The 22634-nt window shown below is 50.4% G+C and overlaps 1 protein-coding gene across 1 annotated transcript in view; it reads right to left on the bottom strand.

The window, feature by feature from the left end:
* The window catches only part of SLC9A1 (solute carrier family 9 member A1), a 63420-nt gene that overhangs the window by 5363 nt on the left and 35423 nt on the right, over window positions 1–22634 (bottom strand). Inside the window, exons 2-5 of the mRNA XM_031962501.1 lie at window positions 7471–7931; window positions 2646–2896; window positions 831–1048; window positions 214–416 (exon numbers count right to left, since the gene is read on the bottom strand). Coding sequence (XP_031818361.1) covers window positions 214–416; window positions 831–1048; window positions 2646–2896; window positions 7471–7931 — 1133 coding nt within the window. The remainder of the gene's footprint in view (window positions 1–213; window positions 417–830; window positions 1049–2645; window positions 2897–7470; window positions 7932–22634) is intronic.

Below are 22634 nucleotides of genomic sequence, written 5' to 3'. Positions count from 1 at the left end.
CTCCAGCCTAACGCTGCAGGCCTCCAGGTATTCTGCTGGTGGTCACCCCTCAGGACTTGACCCTTGGGGCCGGTGTCCCATCGTCTGGCCTTCGCTGCTCTGTTCCCTGAGATCCCCAAGCCTCCAGTGTCACAGAGACACTGCCCCCAGCTGGGCCTCCCCAGGCCCAGCCTGGCCCTCCCGCCCCTGCCCCATTAGCCCTGCCCCGGTGACCTGCACGAAGACGGTGAAGAAGATGACAGTGATGATGGCGGTGAGGAAGAGCTCCCTCATTGGGAAGTGGGTCACGTCCAGCAGGTAGCCCAGGGAGAAGGCGATGGCCCCGCGCAGGCCGCCGTAGGCGATGATGAACTGGTCCTTGGGGGTCAGCTTCACGATGCGGAACTTATTGATGAACCAAGTCAGGCCCAGCACGCCTGGGGACAGGAGAGCCGACAGAGCTGTGCTCCCCAAGGGTCGGCACCCCTCTTGGCCAGGGACCCTCCCAGGGCTGGGCCCTCCCCCAAATCATTCTTACACTATGCTGAGAGAGGCACAGGGGGCAGAGCTGGGGGGTCTTGAAGCACAGAGTGTTTGAGCTGGGAGGGCCCTTAGAACCCGGGATGTCAGAGCTGGAAGGGCCCTTAGAACCCGGGATGTCAGAGCTGGGAGGGCCCTTAGAACCTGGGATGTCAGAGCTGGGAGGCCCTGAGATTATCATTTGCTCCAAGCCCCTCCTTTTAGCGATGGAGAAGGCCCTCTGTAACAAGCTCGCTGTGGTGGGACACCCAAGGCTCTCTTGTCTCCTCCGGCTCCCCCACAGCCCGCCCCGGCCCAGGCCGCTCGCTCACCCAGCACCCGGGCAATGAGGCAGAAGAGCAGCGTGCTGATGACGAAGGTCCAGTTCCAGTGGTGGGAGCCCGCCACAGTGGAGACGCCCAGGAAGATAAAGATGAGGGTCTCGCTGATGCTGCTCCACATCTTCAGGAAGTACTTGATGGTGGTGTGGGACTTGTGCGAGATGTTGGCCTCCACGTAGGGACGCATCATCACGCCTGAGGCGATGAGCCTGTGGGAACACAGGGCCAGAGGGAGCATCCTGGGACCCCGGGGGAGGAGGGGCCGGCCAGGGGCGGACTCAGGGCCCTAGCCCTGGCCTCTACCCTCCTCCCCACTGTGGCTCCAATCCGATCTAACTCCAAAAGCACTTGTCACGTGCCACGTACTGTCCTGGGGATGTGACGACAAAGTCCAGGCTAACGCTCTGTACATGGAGACTAGTTCTGACTCAGACAATATTCTAGGGGGTAGAGAGTTACGGGCCTCCTGTCCCAGAGACCTTCCTGGTGGAACTGCCCGTGGCTGCGTCAGGGCTCCGGCGTGTGGTGACGCAGGGACCGTTGGCCCTGTCCCTGGGGGCCGTCTCCCTCCTCAGCAGAGGGCCGAGGAGCTCTGAGGGCAGGACCCCTTTCCCCACTGGCTCTGTCTCCAAGGCCCCCGAGTCTCTCCCGAGAGGAGCCTTCCTTCCCTCAGTCTGCAAGCTTGGAGCCGGCCTAATTTCCGCTCCCTCACCCATCCCTGTATGCCTCAGTCTCTCCGATGTCTGCTCTCCTTGCGCCCCACCCCTTCTCTCTACCCCTGCAGCCACCACCACTCGGCAATCTTGGGATCACAGACTTGTGCTGGACAGACCCTTAGGAGTCATCAAGGCTGATCTTTGTTCTTTACAGATGTCACACAGAGTCACACAGATTGGCAGAGTCAGGACTCGAACCCATATCCTGTGACTCGGCTCTCCCTGCCTCTCAGATGGCTCAGTCTGGTGCTGAAAGCCCTTTGGACCCACCTCCTCCCACTCTCTGCTCCTATCTGTGGGACTGCCCTTCATGCACTGGGTTGAGAGTTGGGAAGATCTGAATTCAAATTCTGCCTCACAGCAGCCTCTGCTTCCTTCTCTGCGAAAGACCTCCTGAGGTGGTTATGAGAATCAAACCCGACACAAAATGCTGTGCAAACACACAGATGCGCTGGTTATTCTGCCTGTGGCTCCTACACACACAGCGCCATGAGCCATCCTTTCCCTCGAGGTCCAGAACGGTTTTGTGTCTCTATTTCCAGCCCATAGCATCAGGCTGGGCACATCATAGGCGACTAATAAATGCTTGCTAAATGGAACTGACCAAGCTTTAGTTACAGCACCGAGTGAAACAGGATTTCTGCTTGAACTAGGGGGCAGCCTCCTCCCTCCATGCCTTCCTCAAGATACCCTAGTGGTTCGGCAGGGGATGGGGAGTCAGAGGTTCTGACCACTTGCCTCCTGGTGACACAAACCAAATTACTCACCCTGCTGGGACCCCAGCTTTGGGTCTGTAAAATGCGGGGATCACACCGTGCCCCTGGCTGACTAGGGTCACCCTTCTCCCTGCCCACTCCAAAGGCGCTCGGGTCCTACCTTCCTAGGAGGCCATTCTAAGCGGGTGCCCCCGTCCCCCCAGACTTTGGGAACAAGAAAACTCCTGTCTCGCTGACCTGCGGCCACTGGGGACATACTAGAAGCTGGGTCACAAAGGCTCTGATGCGGCCATGTCGGGTCTACAGAGAGTGAGCTCAGGAAGCGGGCAGCCCCCCCCCCCAAGCAGGTGGGAGCCCCAGGCCCAGGGACTCACGCCATGATGCCAGACAGGTGAAAGAGCTCGGCTGACAGGTAAGCCATGTAGCTGTAGAGGAAGACGAAGAGCGGCTCGATGACCCGGATGTGGGAGGTGAAGCGGGAGGTGAAGGCCGCAGTGATGCCGTAGACCACCCCCACAAACACCCCCCCCAGAGAGACCACGAAGAAGCTCAGGAAGCCCAGGACAATGTCGAAGAAGGTCACGTGGTCGATGCCAGCAAATTCTTCAAAGAGATGGTACAGCACCTGGGGAGGCCGGGGGGAAAGCTCAGCCAAGAGGGCAGGGGGCCTGCTCTGCTGGGAAAGGGGCCACACCGGGGCCTTCTCTCTGCCTCTCACTGGCTCTGTCACCTTAGACAAAGCGCCTTCTCCTGCTGGATTTCTGAATATTTCTCTAAGAATGAGGGAGCAGAATTGGATGTTTGATTTCTAGCTCTGACATTCTGGGTTCTAAGGTCCCTCCTAGCTCTGACCTTCTGGATTCTAAGGGTCTTTCCCTCCAGCTGTGATCTGGGTTCTAAGATCTCTCCCAGCTCTGACATTCTGGGTTCTAAAGGCCCCTCAGCTGTGACTTTCTGGTTTCTAAGGTCCCTCCCAGCTCTGACTTTTCATATTCTAAGGGCCCTCCCAGCTCTGATCCCAGCTGGTCTACAGCTCCTACCAGTGCTAAAAATTTACTTTTTTAAGGTCTCTTACAGCTTTCACATTCTGTAGATTTAGGGCTAAAATGGATCTCTGGGGTCATCTAGATTAACTATCTCATTTATTTTAACATTTAATGATCGAGGGTCCCTTCTAGCTCCGCCATTCCAAGATTTTCCTTCCAGATGGCTTCTAGATTCTCTAGATTCTGTTCCTAGTGAGTGAAGAGAATAAATACTTATACAGGTACTGTGCTACACACTTTACAATTATCTCATTTGATCCTTGCAACAACCCTGGGAGGTAGATGCTATTATTATCTCCATTATACAGATGAGGAAACAGAGGCAGATAGAAGTTAAGTGACTTACACCCTGGGTCTAAGATTCTTCCACACAGCTAGGAAGTGTCTGAGGCTGGATTTGAACTCAGATCTCCCTGACTCCAGGCTCAGTGCCACTGAGAGAGCTCTAGCCATTGCACATCAAAATCAACATCAACAGCAATAACAAAGCTCATTCCTTCACCTGCTATCTAGTCGGCACGTCCTCCTTCTAACGCCCGGTGGTACAGGTTACCAGGAAATGAACGGAGAGTCTGAAACAGTCTCCCCTGGGGACTACCTGCGTGACCTTATCCATGTAATTTCCCCTGTCTGGGGTTCAAGGTTCCTCATCTGTAGAACAGCTGTACCAGACACTCCCCGAGGTCTCTTCCAGAGGAGTCCTGTGATCCCCAGAAGCCACCATGATCCAGAGGGATTGCCCCTAATCTCACTTTTTTTCTCTCTGGTAATCCCACATTCAGTTGTGGTCTGTCTCCCTTTTAAAAATACAAAGAAACATTTTAAGGGAACTGGCTGAGTCTGTCCCTGCTGGCAATATTTAAAAAGGGGGAATGCGAGGCCCGCCTGGGTTGCGTGTGTGAGATTCCAGTTAACAGAGCGACCCGAGTCCCCTGGCTTTAGAATTAACCGTGTCCTTCTGTGTCCTCCCCCTGCAAAAAGGTCATTTCCTGCTGCTTAGTTAGGGGCAGGCTGCTTGGGACAGGGATCCAAATCTCCATGCTAGCTACTGAGCAGCAATCACGGCTGGGAGCCTGTGGGACATGGACAGAGGCCTAATTCCACATCAGAGGCTCCAGCAGTTTTAAGCACCTTGCCCAGTGGGGGCCTGTGTGAGCAGAGTCCAGGCTTTGGACCAGGGGTGACCGGCCATTCACTGCGGCCCTCTGGCAGCATCCCCCGGGCCCAACTTTGGGGAGCCTCTCTCTAGGGCACAGGCTGGCACCTAAAGGTTGTGGAATCAGGCAGGCAATCACTCCCATTCTGCCTCTATGTCACTGCTGAGGAAACGCAGGCCCAGAGAGGGGAAAATGGCCACGCATGACCAAGACTCAGGCCTCCTGACACTGACCGCCTGGGGGTCTAGCTACAAGCCTAGAGTGGCCCCCTGGACAGAGGGATCAGGTGACCTGCCCAAGGCCCCATCTCCCAACTCCAGTCCCAGATGGGGAAGTTAGTAGGGAGCTGCCTGGAAGCCCCAGACTCACCAAATAAATTCTTGTTTATTTGTGCTGCTCCTGGTCACAGTCACGGTGGCTTTGGGGGAGGGGGAGGAGAGACTGAGCCCCCGGAGTCCCTGCCGCCCTTATCAAAGCCCCCACCCACCCCAGGACTATGTGCTCCCCACTTTTCTCTTCCTAAGCAACTCTCTCATTTCTTCTGGGGCTATCTGGGGACACAAGCACGTTCTTTTTCCTATGTCCCCAGGGGCAATTTTCCCCCTCACCATGGCTAAGCTAAGTTTGAACCTTAGGCTTCCACAGTCCAGCCCTGCTCAGAAGCCCGGAGGCTCTCTCTAGCACAGCCTGGAAGGCCTGAGGCCAGAGCCTCCCTTCCCGGAGCTCTGAGGAGGAGGAAGTCCAGGCTGTGGCCAGCCAAGACCAATGTTCTTCCCAAGTGCTCCAGCTCCTGTAGCAGACAGGAAGGGGACAGCAGGGCTTTCTCCCCGAGAGGGGACTCAGGGGGGTTTCCGCTGGGAGATTGGGAAGTAGCTGACCCAGCCATACTCAAAACACCCTCTCTGGGTCTCCCCTCAGCATCCCTAGCAAGAGACTGAACCTTTTTCACTTGAACACCTTTTTAAAGATGGGCAACTCATCCCCTCAAAAAGCTGCTCGTTCTACTCCTGTCAGCTCTAATCATTAAATATCCTGGCAAAAGTTACATCTCTGAGTATCTTTCCCTTATTAATCCTCTCTGTTACGGAGGTCTCACAAAATGTGCGATCTTATGTGACAGCCTTTCAGATATTTGAAAATCATAATGTTTCTATGCCTTTTCTGTCTCTTCTCTCTGATCTCTGTGTGTCTGTATCTCATCTCTCCGATTTGTGTCTCTCTCTTTCATCTCTGTGTCTCTCATCTCTCTGATCTGTGTGTGTCTCTCTCTCATCTTTGTGACTGTGTGTCTGTCCCTCTCATCTCTCTGTGATCCTGTATGTGTCTTTCTGTTACATCTCTGTGTCTCTCTCATCTCTCTCTGACCTCTATGTGTCTGTCTCATCTCTCTGATCAGTGCGTCTTCTCATCTCTTTATCTATGTGTCTCTTTCTCTCTCATCTCTCTCTGATCTCTGTGTGTCTCTTCTCTGTATCTCTCTGTCCCTGTCTTTTCTCTCTCTTGCATCAAACCCCCCATGTCTTCCCCTGACCTACTCATGACATGCTTCCATGGCCTTTGCTCATTTCTGGAGACCCCCTGGCTTTCAGGTCTCCTTCCCAGAGAGCAGTGCCCAGGCAGGGCCCTGGTAGTCAGACCAGAAGGTGACAGCTAAAACTTTTTTCAGTGCCCTCATCCCAGGCCCACGGTCCAGATTCACTGGACCAGGTCAAATGTTGTAGCCTGTGGGATCCTCTGGACACTAGGGGTCCTGTATTCCAAGCCTTGCGCTATCTCTGGGAGCTTCAGGCCCTCTGCAAGGGCGCACCACGGGCAGCCCTCCTCAGGGCACAGCCTCCTCGGAAAAAGGTCATTAAGAAGCTGTGGTCCCCAGGAGATCATTATATACTTCAACAACAATATTATATAATGACCAGTTCTGATGGACCTGGCCATCCTCAGCAACGAGATCAACCAAATCATTTCCAATGGAGCAGTAATGAACTGAACCAGCTACGCCCAGCGAAAGAACTCTGGGAGATGACTAAAAACCATTACATTTGAATTCCCAATCCCTATATTTATGCCCACCTGCATTTTTGATTTCCTTCACAAGCTAATTGTACAATATTTCAGGGTCTGATTCTTTTTGTACAGCAAAATAACGTTTTGGTCATGTATACTTATTGTGTATCTAATTTATATTTTAATGTATTTAACATCTACTGGTCATCCTGCCATCTAGGGGAGGGGGTGGGGGGGTAAGAGGTGAAAAATTGGAACAAGAGGTTTGGCAATTGTTGATGCTGTAAAGTTACCCATGCATATATCCTGTAAATAAAAGTCTATTAAATAAAAAGAAAAAAAAAAAAAGAAAAAAAAGAAGCTGTGGTCCCAGGGCTGTGACTGAGGCCTTCAAGGTAACCCTACCATCCTCCTCCTCTCCTCACAACACCCAAAGACGGACCCCCCCCCCCAAGACATCATTCTGTGCTTCCTCTCTCCTGGCCCACCGCAGGGCCTGTAACAAGACTGGCCTTCAGCTTATCCCCTTTTGAATCCACTCCTCACTCCCTGCCCAGATCGGGGGGGGGGGGAGGGGGAGGCTCTTGCCTGTGACTGGCAGCAAAGCCCCCGAGCCCCCGGGGGGCCCCTTGCGACTGGCACAGGGCAGTTCTCCACTGCTGCTTCCCATCCTGCTCTTTCCTGCCAGACAGCTGCCACACCCCCATGGCCACAAATAATGTCTTTTTCTAGAGCTGCAGGTCCTGCTGCAGCCCCTCAGGGAAACCGTCCCTGACCCAGCCAGCCCCAGAGAAAGCGTCCCCTTAGCCCATCATTCCCCCCCCCCGCTCCTGGTAGCCCCATCTGGCCTGTCGCTTCCCACCGGACCCCGAGCCCCTGAGATCAGTCTCTCTCAGGCTCTGTGTACCCCCAGCCTCCAGAATCAGGCCTTGTACCATGGACTGACTTGGACAGCCGGGCCCCCCTTCCCCGTCTCCGGGCCCCGCACTTACCACGGTGACGGCATCGTTGAGCAGGGACTCCCCAAACACAAGGATGTGCAGCAGCTCATTAATGTGGATCTCCTCAAACACAGCCAGCACCGCCACGGGGTCCACAGCCGAGATGATGCTGCCGAACAGCAGGTTGTCCAGGAGGCCGATCTCGTTGATGGGGGGCTCCCCAACCAGGCACACGGCGTACATGAGCCCCCCGAGGAAGAAGGCGTTCCACAGCGTGCCCACAACGGCGAAGATCAGGATGGTGCCCAGGTTCTCCGTGAAAGGGCGCAGGGGCAGGAAGTAGCCGGCGTCCAAGATGATGGGGGGCAGGAGGAAGAGGAAGAAGATTTTTGACTCCAGGATGGGAGGGCTCTCCCCGACTCCTTTAATCAGGCCTCCCACCAGCAGCCCCACCACGATCAGCAGGCAGCTCTCGGGGACGATGCTGGAGATGGTGGGGATCACATGGAAACCTGCAGGAGAACGACAGCAGGAGCTCATGAGTGCCCCCAAATGCTGCCGCATGAGGGAGGAGGGAATCACAGAGGAGCCCGGGGCCCTAAATTCGAATTCCCAGGGTGATCTCCCCTCTAGGCCTGTTTCCTCAGCTACAAAGTGAGGGGTTTGGGCTACATGTCTGGGGTCTTGTTCAGCTCTGAGTGAGTCCATTCCCGTATGGAAAAGCAGGGTGTACCGGATAAGACGCCCCAAAGAACAGAGATGGATTCTGAGCTCACAGCGCCCTGGGCTAGGTATTGGATGAGATGCTCTTTTCCAAAAAAAGGGGATGAAGAGGCCAACACGGATACAGCCAAGGAAACAGGCTCAGAGAGGCAAAGACAGGAGGTGCTGGGATCATGGGAGCATGGGCTTAGGGCCCAACCCTTTCATTTCACAGATGGGGAGACTGAGGCAGGCAGAGGTGACCCAGAGTCAAAAAGCTAATGACCATCTAAGGCAGCCTCTGAAGCCAGGCTTTAAACCATTATGAACTGGCACATTCAGTCCAAAGTCACTGCTGGAATCAGCCTCCCTTTCTCAGAACCAGATAAATCTAATACAAAATAAAGAAGTGAAGGGAATCTTAGAAAAGTTAGGCTTGCTAGACCTCTGGAGAAAACTGAATAGAGACAGAAAGGAACACACCTTTTTCTCAGTGGTATACAGCACCTACACAGAACTGACCATGTATTTGGGAGGTAATCTCACAATCAAATGCACAAGGCAGAACTATTAAATGTATCCTTTTCAGATCATGATGCAATAAAAGTTACGTGTATTAAAGGGCCACACGCAGTCACTGCTGGACGGAAGGAAAAGCTCATGCCAGCAGGGAGCTCTCCAGAAAGCCAAGTTCAAATGAAGGGCCCATGGGAAACCCGTGCCTGGAAATTGCTCAGCCCCAGAGAACAACAGGGAGCCTGGAAGACGAGACTGAGAGCACCAGGCTTGGGTCCGTTTAGCAGATGAGTCATTTTCCATTGAGGAGGCCAAGAACTGCCTTCCTGTCCCTCATGGTCAGAGGTCACAGGCACAGCCCACTTGCCTCTGAAGCCCTCCCAACCCTCTCACAGCTGGGCTCCTTTTAAGTGTGTCTGGAGCAGGGGGTTTCTCCCCTGTTTCCCCACAGGTTCAGAATCCAGAGTCAAGTGCCAGTTTCTAAATAGGAAGGGAATTCCGGGGTCAAAACATCCACTCCCCTGCCTCCTACCCAGCCTCGAAGGAAAGCTGCCACTTTTGCAGATGAGCCTCCAAAGTCCCTCTGGCACTGTCTGTGTGCTGTGCCTGCTTCTGTAACTGGGAAGTCCTTTCAATGTCCAGACCAAGACAAATGGCCCCCTCTTCTGAGGGGCAGAGGCAGCGATGGTGGCTTCAGGGCCATAAGAGCCGATGAAACATGGAGCATTACAGGTTCATAGCCTTAGAGCCCAAGGAGACCTTCAGGGTCATCTAGTCCAATTCCCCAATTCCTCATTGCATAGAAGAGGAAGTCGGGACCTGAAGGGGTGTGACTTAGCCGGTCATGTAGGTAGGAGAGGGCAGACTCAGAATTTGCACCCAGGTCCTTGGTCATCAAATCAAACATGTCTTCCAGCATACCACAATGAGTCTCTGTCATTCCCAGAGTGGGCACTGACTGTCCTGTCCACAATGCCATAGGAACAGAGGACTGAAAGTTAAAAAAAAGTTTCCATCTCTCCAAAATAGCCCCTTGGTTTCCAAAAACATCTCTCCCCATTCTCCCTCCCATAAAGCCATCTCCTATAACAAAGGGAAAAAACAACCCAGTCCACAAAGCTAGTCTGATGTTCCATGCAATGTCCTGTGCTCCTTGGCCTGGAAGGAAGTGCTTTTTCATCTTTCTTGGAAGCCAGACTTGTAAATTATCCTTTTAGAGCTTTTGGTTTTGATTGTTTTAATCACAGGAGTTATGGTTAGAATGGACCTTGAAGTTTAGTCCCACCCCCTTCATTTTACAGATGGGTAAACTTAGGTTCAGGGAGGGAGAATGGCTTGCCTAAGATAGCCCAATCAGGATTTGGCCCTGGCTTTCCTGCCTCTTCCCACCAGGCCATACCTAACACACTTCTGCCAGCCAATTCAGACTTTATAAAACACTCTCCCATTTATTATGTTTCATTTACTCACACCAGCTCTCATCCATGCCAGTTAACAGATTTTATTTGCAGAGCAGCAGTTACCACAGGCAAGCCCTGGGGCTGTGGGAAAAACAGAGCTTCCAGTCAGGAGATAAGGCCCTGGAGCCTCTACAAAGGGCCCAGGCAGGCTAGGGGGGGGCTTAAAACCCAGAGCCGGAAAGACTCAGGGGCTTTTGGTCCCACCAGCAGCAGCCCCGACTTTATCCCAGCGGTTGCCCTGAAGCTTCCCTGTGGGACCCGAGGCAGCTTCCGCTCTGGGCCCTGGCCCCTGGACTCACAGCCAGGTCTCCTGGCTCTGAACACAGTCATGTTACCTCACCTGGGGAGGTGTCTCTTTCTGTGTCTCTGTGTGTCTCTCTCTGTCCCTCTTTGTGTCTGTCTCTCTTTTTCTGTGTCTGTGTGTCTCTCTCTCTCTCTCTCTGTCTCTCTCTGGGTCTGTCTCTATCACATACATTATCCCTCCCACTCCTTTCCCTACTCACAGGTTCCGCCCAGAGCAGACCCCTGTCCTCCGGACCCGTGCTGGGCATGGTTTACCTTCACACCCTCCTCCCGTCTCACAGCCAGCCTTCCTTCTGTCAATAGGCCACATCCTGGGCCGGCCAGTACCTGTGCTGCTCAGAATCCTTCTGGCCAGGCCACAGGGCAGCCTCTCCTGGAAACAGAGGCGTTCTGAGAGCCCAGCTTCCACGGACCTCGTCCCCAAACGCTCCAGACCTTTTGGTGCCTGAGAATTCCCACTTCCGGGGAGTGAAGCAAGCACTGGTCTGTCCTTGGGGCAGTAGGAAAAGCCCTGGTTTCGCAGACCTGTGTTTGAATTCCAGCAGTGGCCACTAACTCCCTGTGAATATGGAAGGGATCACCCGGCGTCTCTCGGGGATGTGGCTTTGCCCCCATCAGGGAGAGCACTTAGCTAGCTGCCTTCCTAAGGTCCCGATATTCTGCCAGTTGCCAGTCTTTCCCTCTCCCGGAAGGGTGTCTGAAAGGGAGAACACAGGCCTTGCCATGTTGCTGGATCCCACCGAGCATTTGCTGTGGCCCGTGGGCCCAGCCAGAAACCTGCCATGGGTGTCCCAGGCTGAGTCTTTGAGACCCTCCCACCTCAGCCCAGATACGTGGCCAAACTCAGGACAGCCATCGTCAGAGTAGTGCCATGGGGAGGGGGAGAAGCCAAGGTCAAATTTGTCACTGCTTGGTCTTAGGTTCAAGGCCCCAGAAGGATCAGTCCTTCCTCAAAAGCTACCAAGGCTTGGGAACAGGAGGATGTTTTCCCTCCTGTTCTGCCGTCGGTGTGATGGTGAAAAAATTAGCTGGCCACGAGGAACAGATTTCTCCAAACTCTAGCTCGCCGATGCTGCCCCCGTAGCTGCTCCCACTCAGCAAGGAGGGCTTATTTACATCTTCTTCCCGTCTCCATCTGCTGAGGCAAGCAAGATGCTGCAGCACGGGCCTCCCTCACGTCACTGCCTCTGTTGCTAAGGGGACCAGACACTGCTTGGTGACTGTTTTCCATCCCTCCTCCTGACATGGGGGGGGGAGGGAGGAGAAGGGTACCGTGGCCCAGGCAGAGCAGTGTGATGGGCTTGGTGGTCACTGGTCTGCGGGATGCCTGTGGGCTGGGCCGGTCCCCTGGCTCTTCCTGGAGGGCCCAGGGGGTCCTGGGGAACCAGCTCTGGCTCACTTGGGACCTCAGCCTCAGCCGGGCCCCAGGGACTCCCCTGCACTACACAATCATTCCATTTCTTCACTCTCTGCTTCGAATGCCCCAGCAACAAGGCAGCTGTCTGGAGGAATGGGGTGGAAAACAGAACGGTCTCTTGGTGGGGAGTGGGGTGCTAATAAGGGGAGAGCCAGCAGGGCAGTCCAGGGCTACCCCAGGTCAACTGAGCCCGGGGGCCCGGAATTCTGCGGACCAACCCTTCTCCCACCTCAGGCCAACCTGACACCATCTGCTATTAGACACTGATTCCGGCCCGGGTCTCCTGCTGCCCGCCCCTCCTCTGGGAAGCCTTCTCAGGTCACCCAGCCTGGCAGAAACCAATCACTGCCGCCTCGGACATCCTCTGCCGGTGGCACAGACGCATGTGCCTGCGGCTTATCTCCAGCAGATGGTGACTAAGCACTCGGTGTGTGCAGTCGGAGCCACAAGTTGGGGAGAGCCCACAGGCAGGGAGCGCTACCTGGACTAAGCAAGGGTCTCACTGGCAGCTGGCAGGCCCTTCGCCAGCAGGGGAAATGGGCCCAGAAAGAGTCGGCTCTTTGTGCCAGGCCCAGGGGGAAAGGGCAGAGCAGGGGCCAGGCCTGGGCCCTGTGAGGGCAGAGCCAGATCCTTTCCCCCAGTACCACGTTGCTCCTTGCCCCGCCCCACCCCACCCCACCCAGGGCTTTTTTTACACCTAGTAAGCACTCCAATATTTGTTGAATGAGTAACCTCACTGCTCCCCCCTCATCCAACAGTTCCCACCAATGGGTGGCTGGCACTGACACAGTGCCATGCCAGGGACGTGCCCTGCCCAGAGTTGTAGGCCAGGGAGGCCAGGGGCCTACAGGGAGTCGAGGCTGGGCCCGCTCTGAGCCAGGGTCAGATCATGGATTATGGCAATTTCTCACACGCCTCTAGAGAGACGCCTCCTCTTTGGCCATCCAGCTGGCGAGAACAGCACCCCGTCCTCCGCCTGGCGGGAACTTTGGGCTCTGACCATCTCTGCTCCCCCCAAAGCTACGGCTCCCACCTCTATGTCAAGGATGGAGCCCTCTCCCAAAGCCTTGCACTGAGAGAAGGGAGCCACTAGGAAACTTGTGCGGCAGCTAGATGAGTGCAAAAGCACCCCCGCTCTGAAACCTTAAGATTGCTGTTTTCTGTTGTTCTGGTCACATCTGACTCTGGGGGACCCCATCTGGGGCTTTCCTGGCAAAGATTCCTTCCCAGAGGAAGGAACTTCCCAGGTCTTCCTGGCCTGGCACTCTATGCGCTGTGGTGCTACGTAGCTGCCCATGAAATCTCAAGGATCTAAATTTAAATCATGGTTTGGAGACTTGAGAGGTAGCCTGGGTGATGGAGAGGGAGGCCAGGATAGCTCCGAATTCAAGTCCCATCTGACATATACTGCTCCCAGGTGACCCTGAGTACAGGCCGCTGACCTTCACTGGTAGAAGGAGCTTCTTCCCCTGGGAATTCCCTAAATCACAGAACACTTCCCACCCAATGCGAAGGTGGGCACGTTGAGGCAGGAACAACTGCCCTAGCAACTCTAGGAAGGACCAGCTTTGACAGGGAAGAGCTGGATAAAACATATCCTGCTGGAACCACAGATGCTGACCTGGAAAAGCTTAGAGGCACCCAGTCCAGCCCCATTCATTTGCTCTCTGAAGCACTTATTCCATTCTAGGCTAAGCAATCAAACAGCCAGAACACATGGCCAGTGGTTAGGGGAGAGAAGACCCATACTGGGAAAGGCTTTCTGCAGGAGGCGGCGCACAAGCTGAGACCTGTGGGATGCTAGAGATGCCAGGAGGCAGAGGGGAGGAGCAGAAGGTCAGCCAGTGCAAAGGGAAGGAGGCTGGAAAAGATGGAGAGCGGTGGCCACCGTGGCTACATCTCAGAGTCAGAAGGCAGGAGGAATGTAGAAGACTGGAAGTGGGGGGAAGACAGGCCAAACACTTTTGGTGCCATACAAAGCAATCTAGAGGAAAATTGGGAGCCACTGGAGATTGGAAAACATAGGAGGTGACATCATCAATCCTGAGTTAGGAAAATTACTTGGTGGTCGTGGAAGACAGAGAGAATTCATTTGACAAAGAAATCGAGGCCCAAAGACCCCAGTCACAAGGAGCAGTTCTGGGATGCGAGTGTGGTCTTCTGGCCCCCAGAGCCAATTCTCCTCTTTCCTTTATACCCAGGCTCTGCAGCTCTTCTGGAGAGATGCTACATATTCACAGCAAGTGCTAGATATGTTTTTTGCATTTAATGAACCAAAGTTGGATGGCTGGTGAATTTAAAGAAAGAAGGGGCAGGGCTCTGCCCCCATGGATGATGGATGACCATGCTGTGGATGCGAGCAAAGATGGGAAAGGGGGCTACTCTAGGCAGCACGAATGGCTGCCTGGATTTAAGGATCTTTCAGGATAGAGTGGCTGTACTTCATGACTGCAATTTTGTACAATTTTGTTTGATATTTTTCTTTTCTCCATCAGTTCTTTGAAAGACCTTTTCCAAAGCCCAAACGTGACCTGGTGGAAGGAATCCCACCTAAAGCCAGAAGACTCAGGAGGGCAATGGAGCAATCCAAAGGCACAGCACAGGAGAGGGAGCCAAAAGGGGGCCTGGCCCAGAAGATTGGGCCTGCAGCCTGGCATCCCCCCTCAATCCAGCCCTTCCATCTCACACATCACCACTGCTGCTGAGAGGAGGGTGGATTTTTTGTGTCCTACTGAGTTCACAGCACCAGGACTTGGGTATCCGCTCCTCAATCCTGGGGCCTTATTTCACACATGAGACAAAGGGATGAGGGGACTGGGTCACAATCACAGGGCTAGCTAGGAAGCAGCTGCCAGGTTGAGAAGGTCTTGACTACAAAGCTGAGCTCTTGCCACCATATCACAAATAGAAAACCTAGGAGATTATAGGGGAAGGGAGGAGGGGAGGGGGAAGGGAGGGAAGCAGAGGGAGGGGATTTCACACGAAATAAAGTGAAGGCTTTTGGCCCCATGGCAAACAGGCAAGGCAGGTTTTTCAGCATGCCCTTATCTCACTCTCCTTCAACAGTAGCTTTTAGGCTATTTTACTGGGCTAGGCCCAGTGGATAAGGCCATTCTACTTCAGTCATTGAATAGAGATGGCTATCATCAGGAAAGGAGAGATAAATGGAAGCCCAGGAGGCCCGTGGGGCAGGGGGACAAGGCCTCCTAGCCACCCGAGTCTCGGGCTGGCCCAGCAGGTTGTAGTGGGGGAAGCAGGTCATTTTGGAGGGTCTAGGCAAGAATCCTGGCTCTTCTACTACTGACTGTGTCAGTGGGACTCGGTTTCCTATCTGCAAGCTGAGCTATTGGATTAATTGGCTTCCTAGGCTCTGTCCCCATGATACCGGTTAATGCTTTTTTGCCTCCATGCTTTGCTTACACCTTTCCTCACCCACAGAAACCGAATCCTTCCCTCCCTGATCTCCCCAGCTCCAAGTGCCATTCTTCACCTGATTTCAAAGCACAGCACATTGTTTCTACCTTTTTAAAGGCACATCCATTCTAGTTCATGTTAAATTTATGTGCTGAGTTTCCCCAGCAGCCACTAAGCTTTCCCCTCTCCCTCCCCTCTTTCTCTGTCTCCCTCTCTCCCTTCCCCAGTGCCCCTCGAGCACTTAGAAGCAGGTGTTTGCTGAATCCAGGAGAGAGGCTCATGGGAGCAGAGACACAAGATGGGCCTTGAAGAAGGTGGAAGATTAAGAAATGGGGGCGAGATGTAGAGTTAGATGCAGAGCGTTGCTGAGCTTGAATCAGAAGGGCCGAGTTCAAAGTTCAGCCTAAGATATCTCGGATTCTTACTAGCTGGGCCATAGTTGGCAAACTGCTTATCTGAGTCTAGAAAATAGGAGCAGACTCATCCTCACTTCCTGATTTACTGGGTTGTGAGGAAAGGGTTAGTGCAAGATAGGGTAGAACATGTAGACCAGTGCAGTTTGGGACCTTAAATGCCTGGATAAGAACTTGCAAGCAAGAGGGAACAGCTACAGCTTTTTTTTTTTTTTCCAAACTCTTCTGCAGCAAGTTGAATAATTTCTTCCCCTCGGAGCCTTCCTATTCTTCTCCCACCATCCTCCTTTCCAAATCCCTCCCCCCCCCACTTCCAGATCCCATTTTCCAATCCCTTCCTCTAACCCCCAAAGCCCAGAGCAGAGCAGGTAGTATCAGGCCTCCTAGTCCCCGCTACAAAGAGCTGGCTGGGTCTCAGGTCCTTATCTGCAGAATGTGGGAGTTCCTAGTGATACCTAGTAGCAGACCCTCCCTCCCCCCCCCCCCCCCGTCCAGCAGCAGGAAAAAGCCCCAGTGGGTGCTGATACCCAATCGGTCCTTGAAGGGTTAAGGCTATGTATGACTCATGTTGGGAACAGGCTTCAGCAGGAAAGTAAACAGCTCATATGTGTTAATGAGAGGAGGGAGATTGCCTGGCAAGGGATGCAGTCTTTAAGACAGTGACCCCAGCCCAGGGCCCTACAAGAACCAAGAAGGCGGACACTATCATGTGTCTTCCCCTCTCTGCCCCCCCATCATAGGCAAGGGCTGGGAAGTCAGCTGGGGGTTGGGAAGCCCGCCAGCAGGGGAGCTGGCAAGGACCACCTGAGGCTCTAGGCCTATTCTAATTAAATGCAGAACCAGAGCACAGAGCACCCTTGGGTCAAACACTTCCCTGCCCAGGCCTTAGCCTCAGGACCCAGGACATGGCAGTGAGGCTGCTCAACCACAGAATCTTCCACCTCCCTTCAAGGTCATCAAGGACAACTCAAAAGTGCTTCGAGATATTCCTTCCAGGACAAAGAATGATGGATTAAGTGAAGGGGGGAGGGGGCCTGGTGCTTCTTTGCCACAGCCTTGCTGGGGCCCACAGGGTGATTACACCTTAGCAAAGGTAACAGGTGTAGATGTGCAGCCCCTTCCTGGAATGATTCCTGAGGAGGTCCCCACCATGCCTTCTGTGCTCAGAGTCAGGGAGAAAGGGGGAAGGGTTTCTGAGTTCAGCCCCTCCACAAGCTGCCCAGGCTAGCAGCCATTTCTACCTTCAGACAAGTAAGTCAGGATAAGGGACTTAGGAAGAATCAAAAAACCCGGAGCCAGCCTAGTCCCCTGAAACCTGGGACCGGGGGATCTGAAAGCAGCTCTTCAAAAGGGGGAACTCAGCTGGGGGCAAGGAGCCTGCCTCAGTCACACAACAGCTTCTGGGAATGACAAAGCCGGGGAGTAAATCTGGTTGGAGGGGACAGAATCGGGGGGTGGGGTGGGGGGGTGGAAGATGTGCAACTTCATTGCTCTCAAATCATCTGGACAGTTTAGTGACAGAAAAACCAGTATAGCAGAACTCCTGTTTCTGATCAGGTTTGTTACTGTGGGGGGGGGGGGAAGGAAGCAGTGGGAGGTTTGGGGGGTGAGCTTTTGAGGATTTGGGAAGCTGGGTCCATTTTCAGCTGTCTGATCCCAAAGCTACTCTGTAGGAAGGAAGGGGATTAGTAGGAGAGACAAAGCCCACCTCCACGGTCCTTTACTTTTGGTCTGAAGCCCTAAGTCCTGCTGCTTCCTATGCAGTCACAGAAACATTCTGGGGCCTCCATTTCACCCCTAAAATAGAGATACTTCTTAACCACCTTTCTCAAGGGATTGTGGTGAAGACACAGAGAGATGGTTTTATAAACAATACCTACAGCATCTCACCTGAGTTGGAAAGTGCTTCATAAATATGATTTATCCAATTCAAATCAAATCTACAATCATGGAGGACAGGAGATACAGTATGATGGCAAGTACACTAGATTTGTAGTTAAAGGGCCTGGGTTCAAATCCCATCTCTCCTACAAAAAACTTTCCATTTGCTCTCCACTCCCAGTTAGGTTCCTTATATAAAATGGAAGGCTGGTCTGTATTCAATTTTTTTTTGGGGGGAAGGGGGAATCCATGAGACATATTTTAAAAATTCAATACTATTTTATTTTTATTTCAATGGACAATAAAAATATAAACCATTACAAATAAGTAGCGATGCAAAACAATTTCCTTCATTACCAGGCACAAAAAAGCTAAGGAGGAAAAGAAACTGCTGCAATCTTTATGCTGACATATACCCAGATAAGGTCAAAATGAGTAAATCATGTACTTTAGACAAGGAGGGTAACACCATAAGCAAATTAGGAGAGCAAGAAATAGTTTACCTGTCAAATAAGAAAATAAGAGAATGGAAACTTTGTGTCTAAGTAAGAGATAGGGAACATTATGAAATACAAAATGGATAATTTTGATTATACTAAATTAAGATTTTACACAAACAAAATCAGTGCAACTAGGATTAGAAGGAAAGCAGAAAGCTGAGAAATAATTTTTATAGTCAGTGTTTCTGATAAAGGCCTCATTGCTAAAATACATAGAGGACTGAGTCAACTTTATAAGAACATAAGTCATTTCCCAATTGATAAAGAGTCAAAGGATATGGACAGTTTTCAGATGAAGAAATTAAAACCATCTATAGTCATATGAAAAAATGCTATTAATCATTATTGATTAGAGAAATGCAAACTAAGACAATTATGAGTCACCATCTCACACCTCTCAGATTAACTGAGATGATGGGAAAAGATAATGATAAATGTTGGAGGGAATGAGGGAAAACAGACACTAATGCGTTATTGGTGGAGTTGAGAAATGATCCAAACATTCTAGAGAGCAATTTGGTACTGTGCTCAAAAGGCAATCAAAGTGGGCATTTGATCCGACAATACCACTACTGGATTTGTATCCCAAAGAACATAAAAGGAAATAGGACCCACACGTACAAAAATATTTATAGCAGCCCTTTTTGTGATGGAAATTGAGGGGAAGTCCATCAATTGGGGAATGCTTGAACAAATTATGATATATGAATGTAATGGGATAACTACTGTGCTATAAGAAATGATAAGTAGGCTGATTTTGGAAAAGTTTGGACAGACTCACACGAACCAAGTGAAGTGAACAGAACCTGGAGAACATTGTATACAGTTACAGCAACATTGTTCAATGATCAACTTCTCAGTGATACCATGATCCAAGACAATTCCAAAAGGCTCATTATGAAAAATACTATCTATCCACATCCAGGAAAAGACCTGTGAAGTCTAAATGTAAATGGAGGCATACTATTTTCTTTTTTGTTTTTTCTTTCTTGTGATTTTTCTCATTTGTTCTGATTCTTCTTTCACAACATGACCAAGGTGGAAATAAGATTAATATGATGGTACAAAATAACCTATATCAGACTGCTTGCTATTTTGGGGAGGGGAAAGGGAAGAGAGAGAAATCTGGAACTCAAAAAATTATAAAAGTGAATTGTGAAAACAAAATCATCATGCTGAGGTTATCTCCCCCACCCTGAGGGGAAACCATGTTTCACTGAGTCCTCTGGAACCCTACCAAAAACAGAGATCCTAGTCTGAAAACTCTTTGTCTTTACCACACTATAAATGATTCTAGTTCTGCTCACTTCTCTCTGCTTCAGTTCACACAAGTCTTTCCAGGTTTCTCTGAAACCACCCCCTTCACCATTGTTGGCAGCAAAATAGCATCCCTTGTCTTCCTGTCTCATCACTTGCTCTTCCCTTCCCCAGGTGATGGGCAGACATCCTCTGTTTCCAAGTCTTTGCCACTTCATGCAGAGCCACTTTCTAGATTCGATGCAATTCAACAAGCAGAGATTTAGCACTTGCTCTCACAAGGCACTGGGCCTTGATGGAGCTAGAAATCCAAACCATTACTGATTTTAAGGAACTTAAGTTCTCCCAGGGTTGGATACAACAAGCACACAAAACAAATACAATATAATTTTAGGACAGAAGATTCTCTCAACCACACGCCTGACCAGTGATCATGCCTCTGGGAAGTGGGTTTCACAAACTCCAGGGAACTGCCTCTTCAAATCCTAGGTTTCTATCCCCTTCCCTACTATATTTCCATCCATTATGAGCTCCCTTTTCCAGCAGGCTCCATCCTGGATTCTAAACTTTCTCTACCCTGACTCCCCCTAGGACCTTCCCTACCTGGTTCCCTTGACAGCTCCCATTCTATATTATCTTCCCCCACTAGAATTTAAGCTTCTTGAGGGCAAACCTGTCTTGTGTCTGTGTTTCCAGCAGTCAGCACAGTGTCTGGCACACAGTAAGTGCTTAATAAATGCTGATTGACTTGACATGCTCTGGAACCAAGCAAGGCAAGTTTACTGGCTCTTCCATATAACAATCCTTCAAAAAAAGTACTTGAACATAGCAGTCATCCACTGGAGTCTACTCTTGCTCAAGCAAAACATCTCCAACTTCCTTCTCATCCTCAGAGGACAAAACCTCCAGAGCATCCTTGCTGCTCACATTTATACCAAGGTAGGCTATACAAGTATTAACATCCTCATTTTACAGTTAATTAAGTATCAGAACTGGATCTGAACCTAGGCCTGACTAATTGCTTACTGAAGAAAGAGAGAGAAAGAGAGAGAGAGACAGAGAGACAGAGAGAGAATGAGAATGAATATGAGAATGGCTAAGTGAAGTAGGGTCATTTGATTAGAGGGCCTCGAGTGCCATGATCCATAATAAGAAAATCTCAAGGCTAAATGAGAATTTAGAGATTATCTCATTCAAAGCCCCCAATCCTCATTTTTGCTTTCATTTTGGCCTTGATATGGAACCATACGTTCTCAGAGCTCAGAGGGACCTTCTGGTGACTTAATCTAACCACCATCTGAGCAGGGACCTCCTTGAAAACCAAGAAGTGGTCATCCACCTTCTGCTGGAGGAAAGTCAGCCCACTAGACTGATAGTCCTGAGTGTCAGTAATTATATGAGCTGAAATCTGGAGCCCTACAAATTCCACCCATGGGTCCTACTTCTGCCCTCTGGAGCCAAGCTATCTGAGGACTCAGGCTGCTGTGGGCAGAGGGGAGGGTAGGTTATCACCACAGAAGCCAAGGGACAGCTGGCATCAGCTCTCCCTGGCATGATGATAAAGGCTTTATGTCAAAGATACATAGGGAGCTAATTCAAATATGTAAGAATAAGGGCCATTCCCCAATAGACAAACATTCAAAGGATAATGGAAAGGCACTTGCACTTTTTTTTTTTTTTTTTTGTGTGCTGAGGCAATTAGGATTAAGTGACTTTTCCAGGGTCACACAGTGTCTGAGGCCAGATCTGAACTCAGGTCCTGACTTCAGGGCTTGTGCTCTATCCACTGCACCACTTAGCTGCCCCCCAACACTTGCGCTTTTTAAGGAAGATATCCAAGCTATTAATGGTCATATTAAAAATAAATGGTCCAAAGCATTGGAACTAACTAAAGCAAATATAAATAACTCTGAAATCCCGCCTCAAACCTATCTGATTGGCAAAGAGGACAGAAAAGGAAATTGGCAGTTGTTGGAGGGACTGCCAGAAAAGACCCCACTTAATGCACTGTTGGTGAACTATGAATTGATCCAGCCAATCGGGAACTGTACTCAAAGCCTGACTGAACTGGGTATTCCAAGTGATCTAGCAGTAACACTTCTAGAGATCAAAGAAAGAAAAGGGATTTATATGCACGTTATTTATAGCAGATCTTTCCACTGTTGCAAAAAAAAAAGAAAAAAAAAGAATTTTTTATCAATTAAGAAAGGCTGAATTATGGTATACGAATGTAATAAACTATTATTGCATGACAAATGGGACAATTTTTGAGAAATCTGAATTGTCTTGTAAGAACTGATATAGAATGAAGTGAGCAGAACTAGGAGAACAACTATCAGAACTCTGTCTAAAACAGTTACTAGCTATGATTTCAGGGCCCCAGTGATGATGATATTTTCTACCTCCTGATTCAGAATTCAGAATGAGACATGAGTTTTTTGGGTATGACCAAACTAAGTTGGTTACCAAGAATTTGTTACCACCCCACTCCACCCCCTGCCATGGGGGGAAGGGGCAGTTAGGGAGAAAAATATGTTAATAGGGAAAAATGTATATGATAATTTTAAGGGTTTTTTTGTTTTATTTTTTAATTGGGAAATGAGGAGAAAGCACTGAGGAAGAAGCTAGTAATAGATTTGAAAAGAAAAAGAATTTTTAAAAAGAGAAAAGGAAAAGAAAAGAAAACAGGGTCACTGAAACTTTAAAAAAAAGTGAACAAAAGGTCAGAAGGAAATACAAAATTTTGAAAGTTATGTGTTAAATGTCATTAAATGAAAAAACAAGCAGTATGCAACAAAGGCTCACAGTTTCATTACAACACGTTTCTGTTTCATTTTGTATATGGAAATACTCATTTTGGGGGGCCTTATTAAGTTGAATTTTTTATTTTTAAAAAATTATACAAAAAATAAATCTATGTAGCACTCATTCTTTGAGGCCACAGAAGAGTTCAGGAGCCACAGAGTTATGGGAGCTGTAGTCCTAAAACAGGGGCTCTGTACCTGGGATCTAGGGATAGACTTCAATTACTCTACACACTAGGTGGGGGAAAAAAATTAGAGCTTTATTCACTAACCTTGAACTAAAACGTAGCATTCCCTTTAATTGTAAATTTTTTAAAAAAGAAAAAAAAATGTCCTTATTCTGAGAAGGCATCTCTCCCCAGATTGCTGGTGCCAGAGAGGTCCATGACACAAAAGCAATTAAGAAGCCCAGCCTTAAAGAGTTTATTTCTAGGAAAAAAGAGGGCTAGTTGGAAGGTAACCCAGAAGAAGGTACAGGAAAGCAGCGGGGGATAAAGCTGTTCTTTGGTCCAAGGGCTGGATCTGGGAGGCTCCAGTGTACCTCCCAC

This window comes from Sarcophilus harrisii, chromosome 3, assembly GCF_902635505.1.
Source record: "Sarcophilus harrisii chromosome 3, mSarHar1.11, whole genome shotgun sequence".
NCBI lineage: Eukaryota > Metazoa > Chordata > Mammalia > Dasyuromorphia > Dasyuridae > Sarcophilus > Sarcophilus harrisii.
Note: the sequence above shows the minus strand (reverse complement) of the source record. Positions and strands in the feature narration are given on the sequence as shown.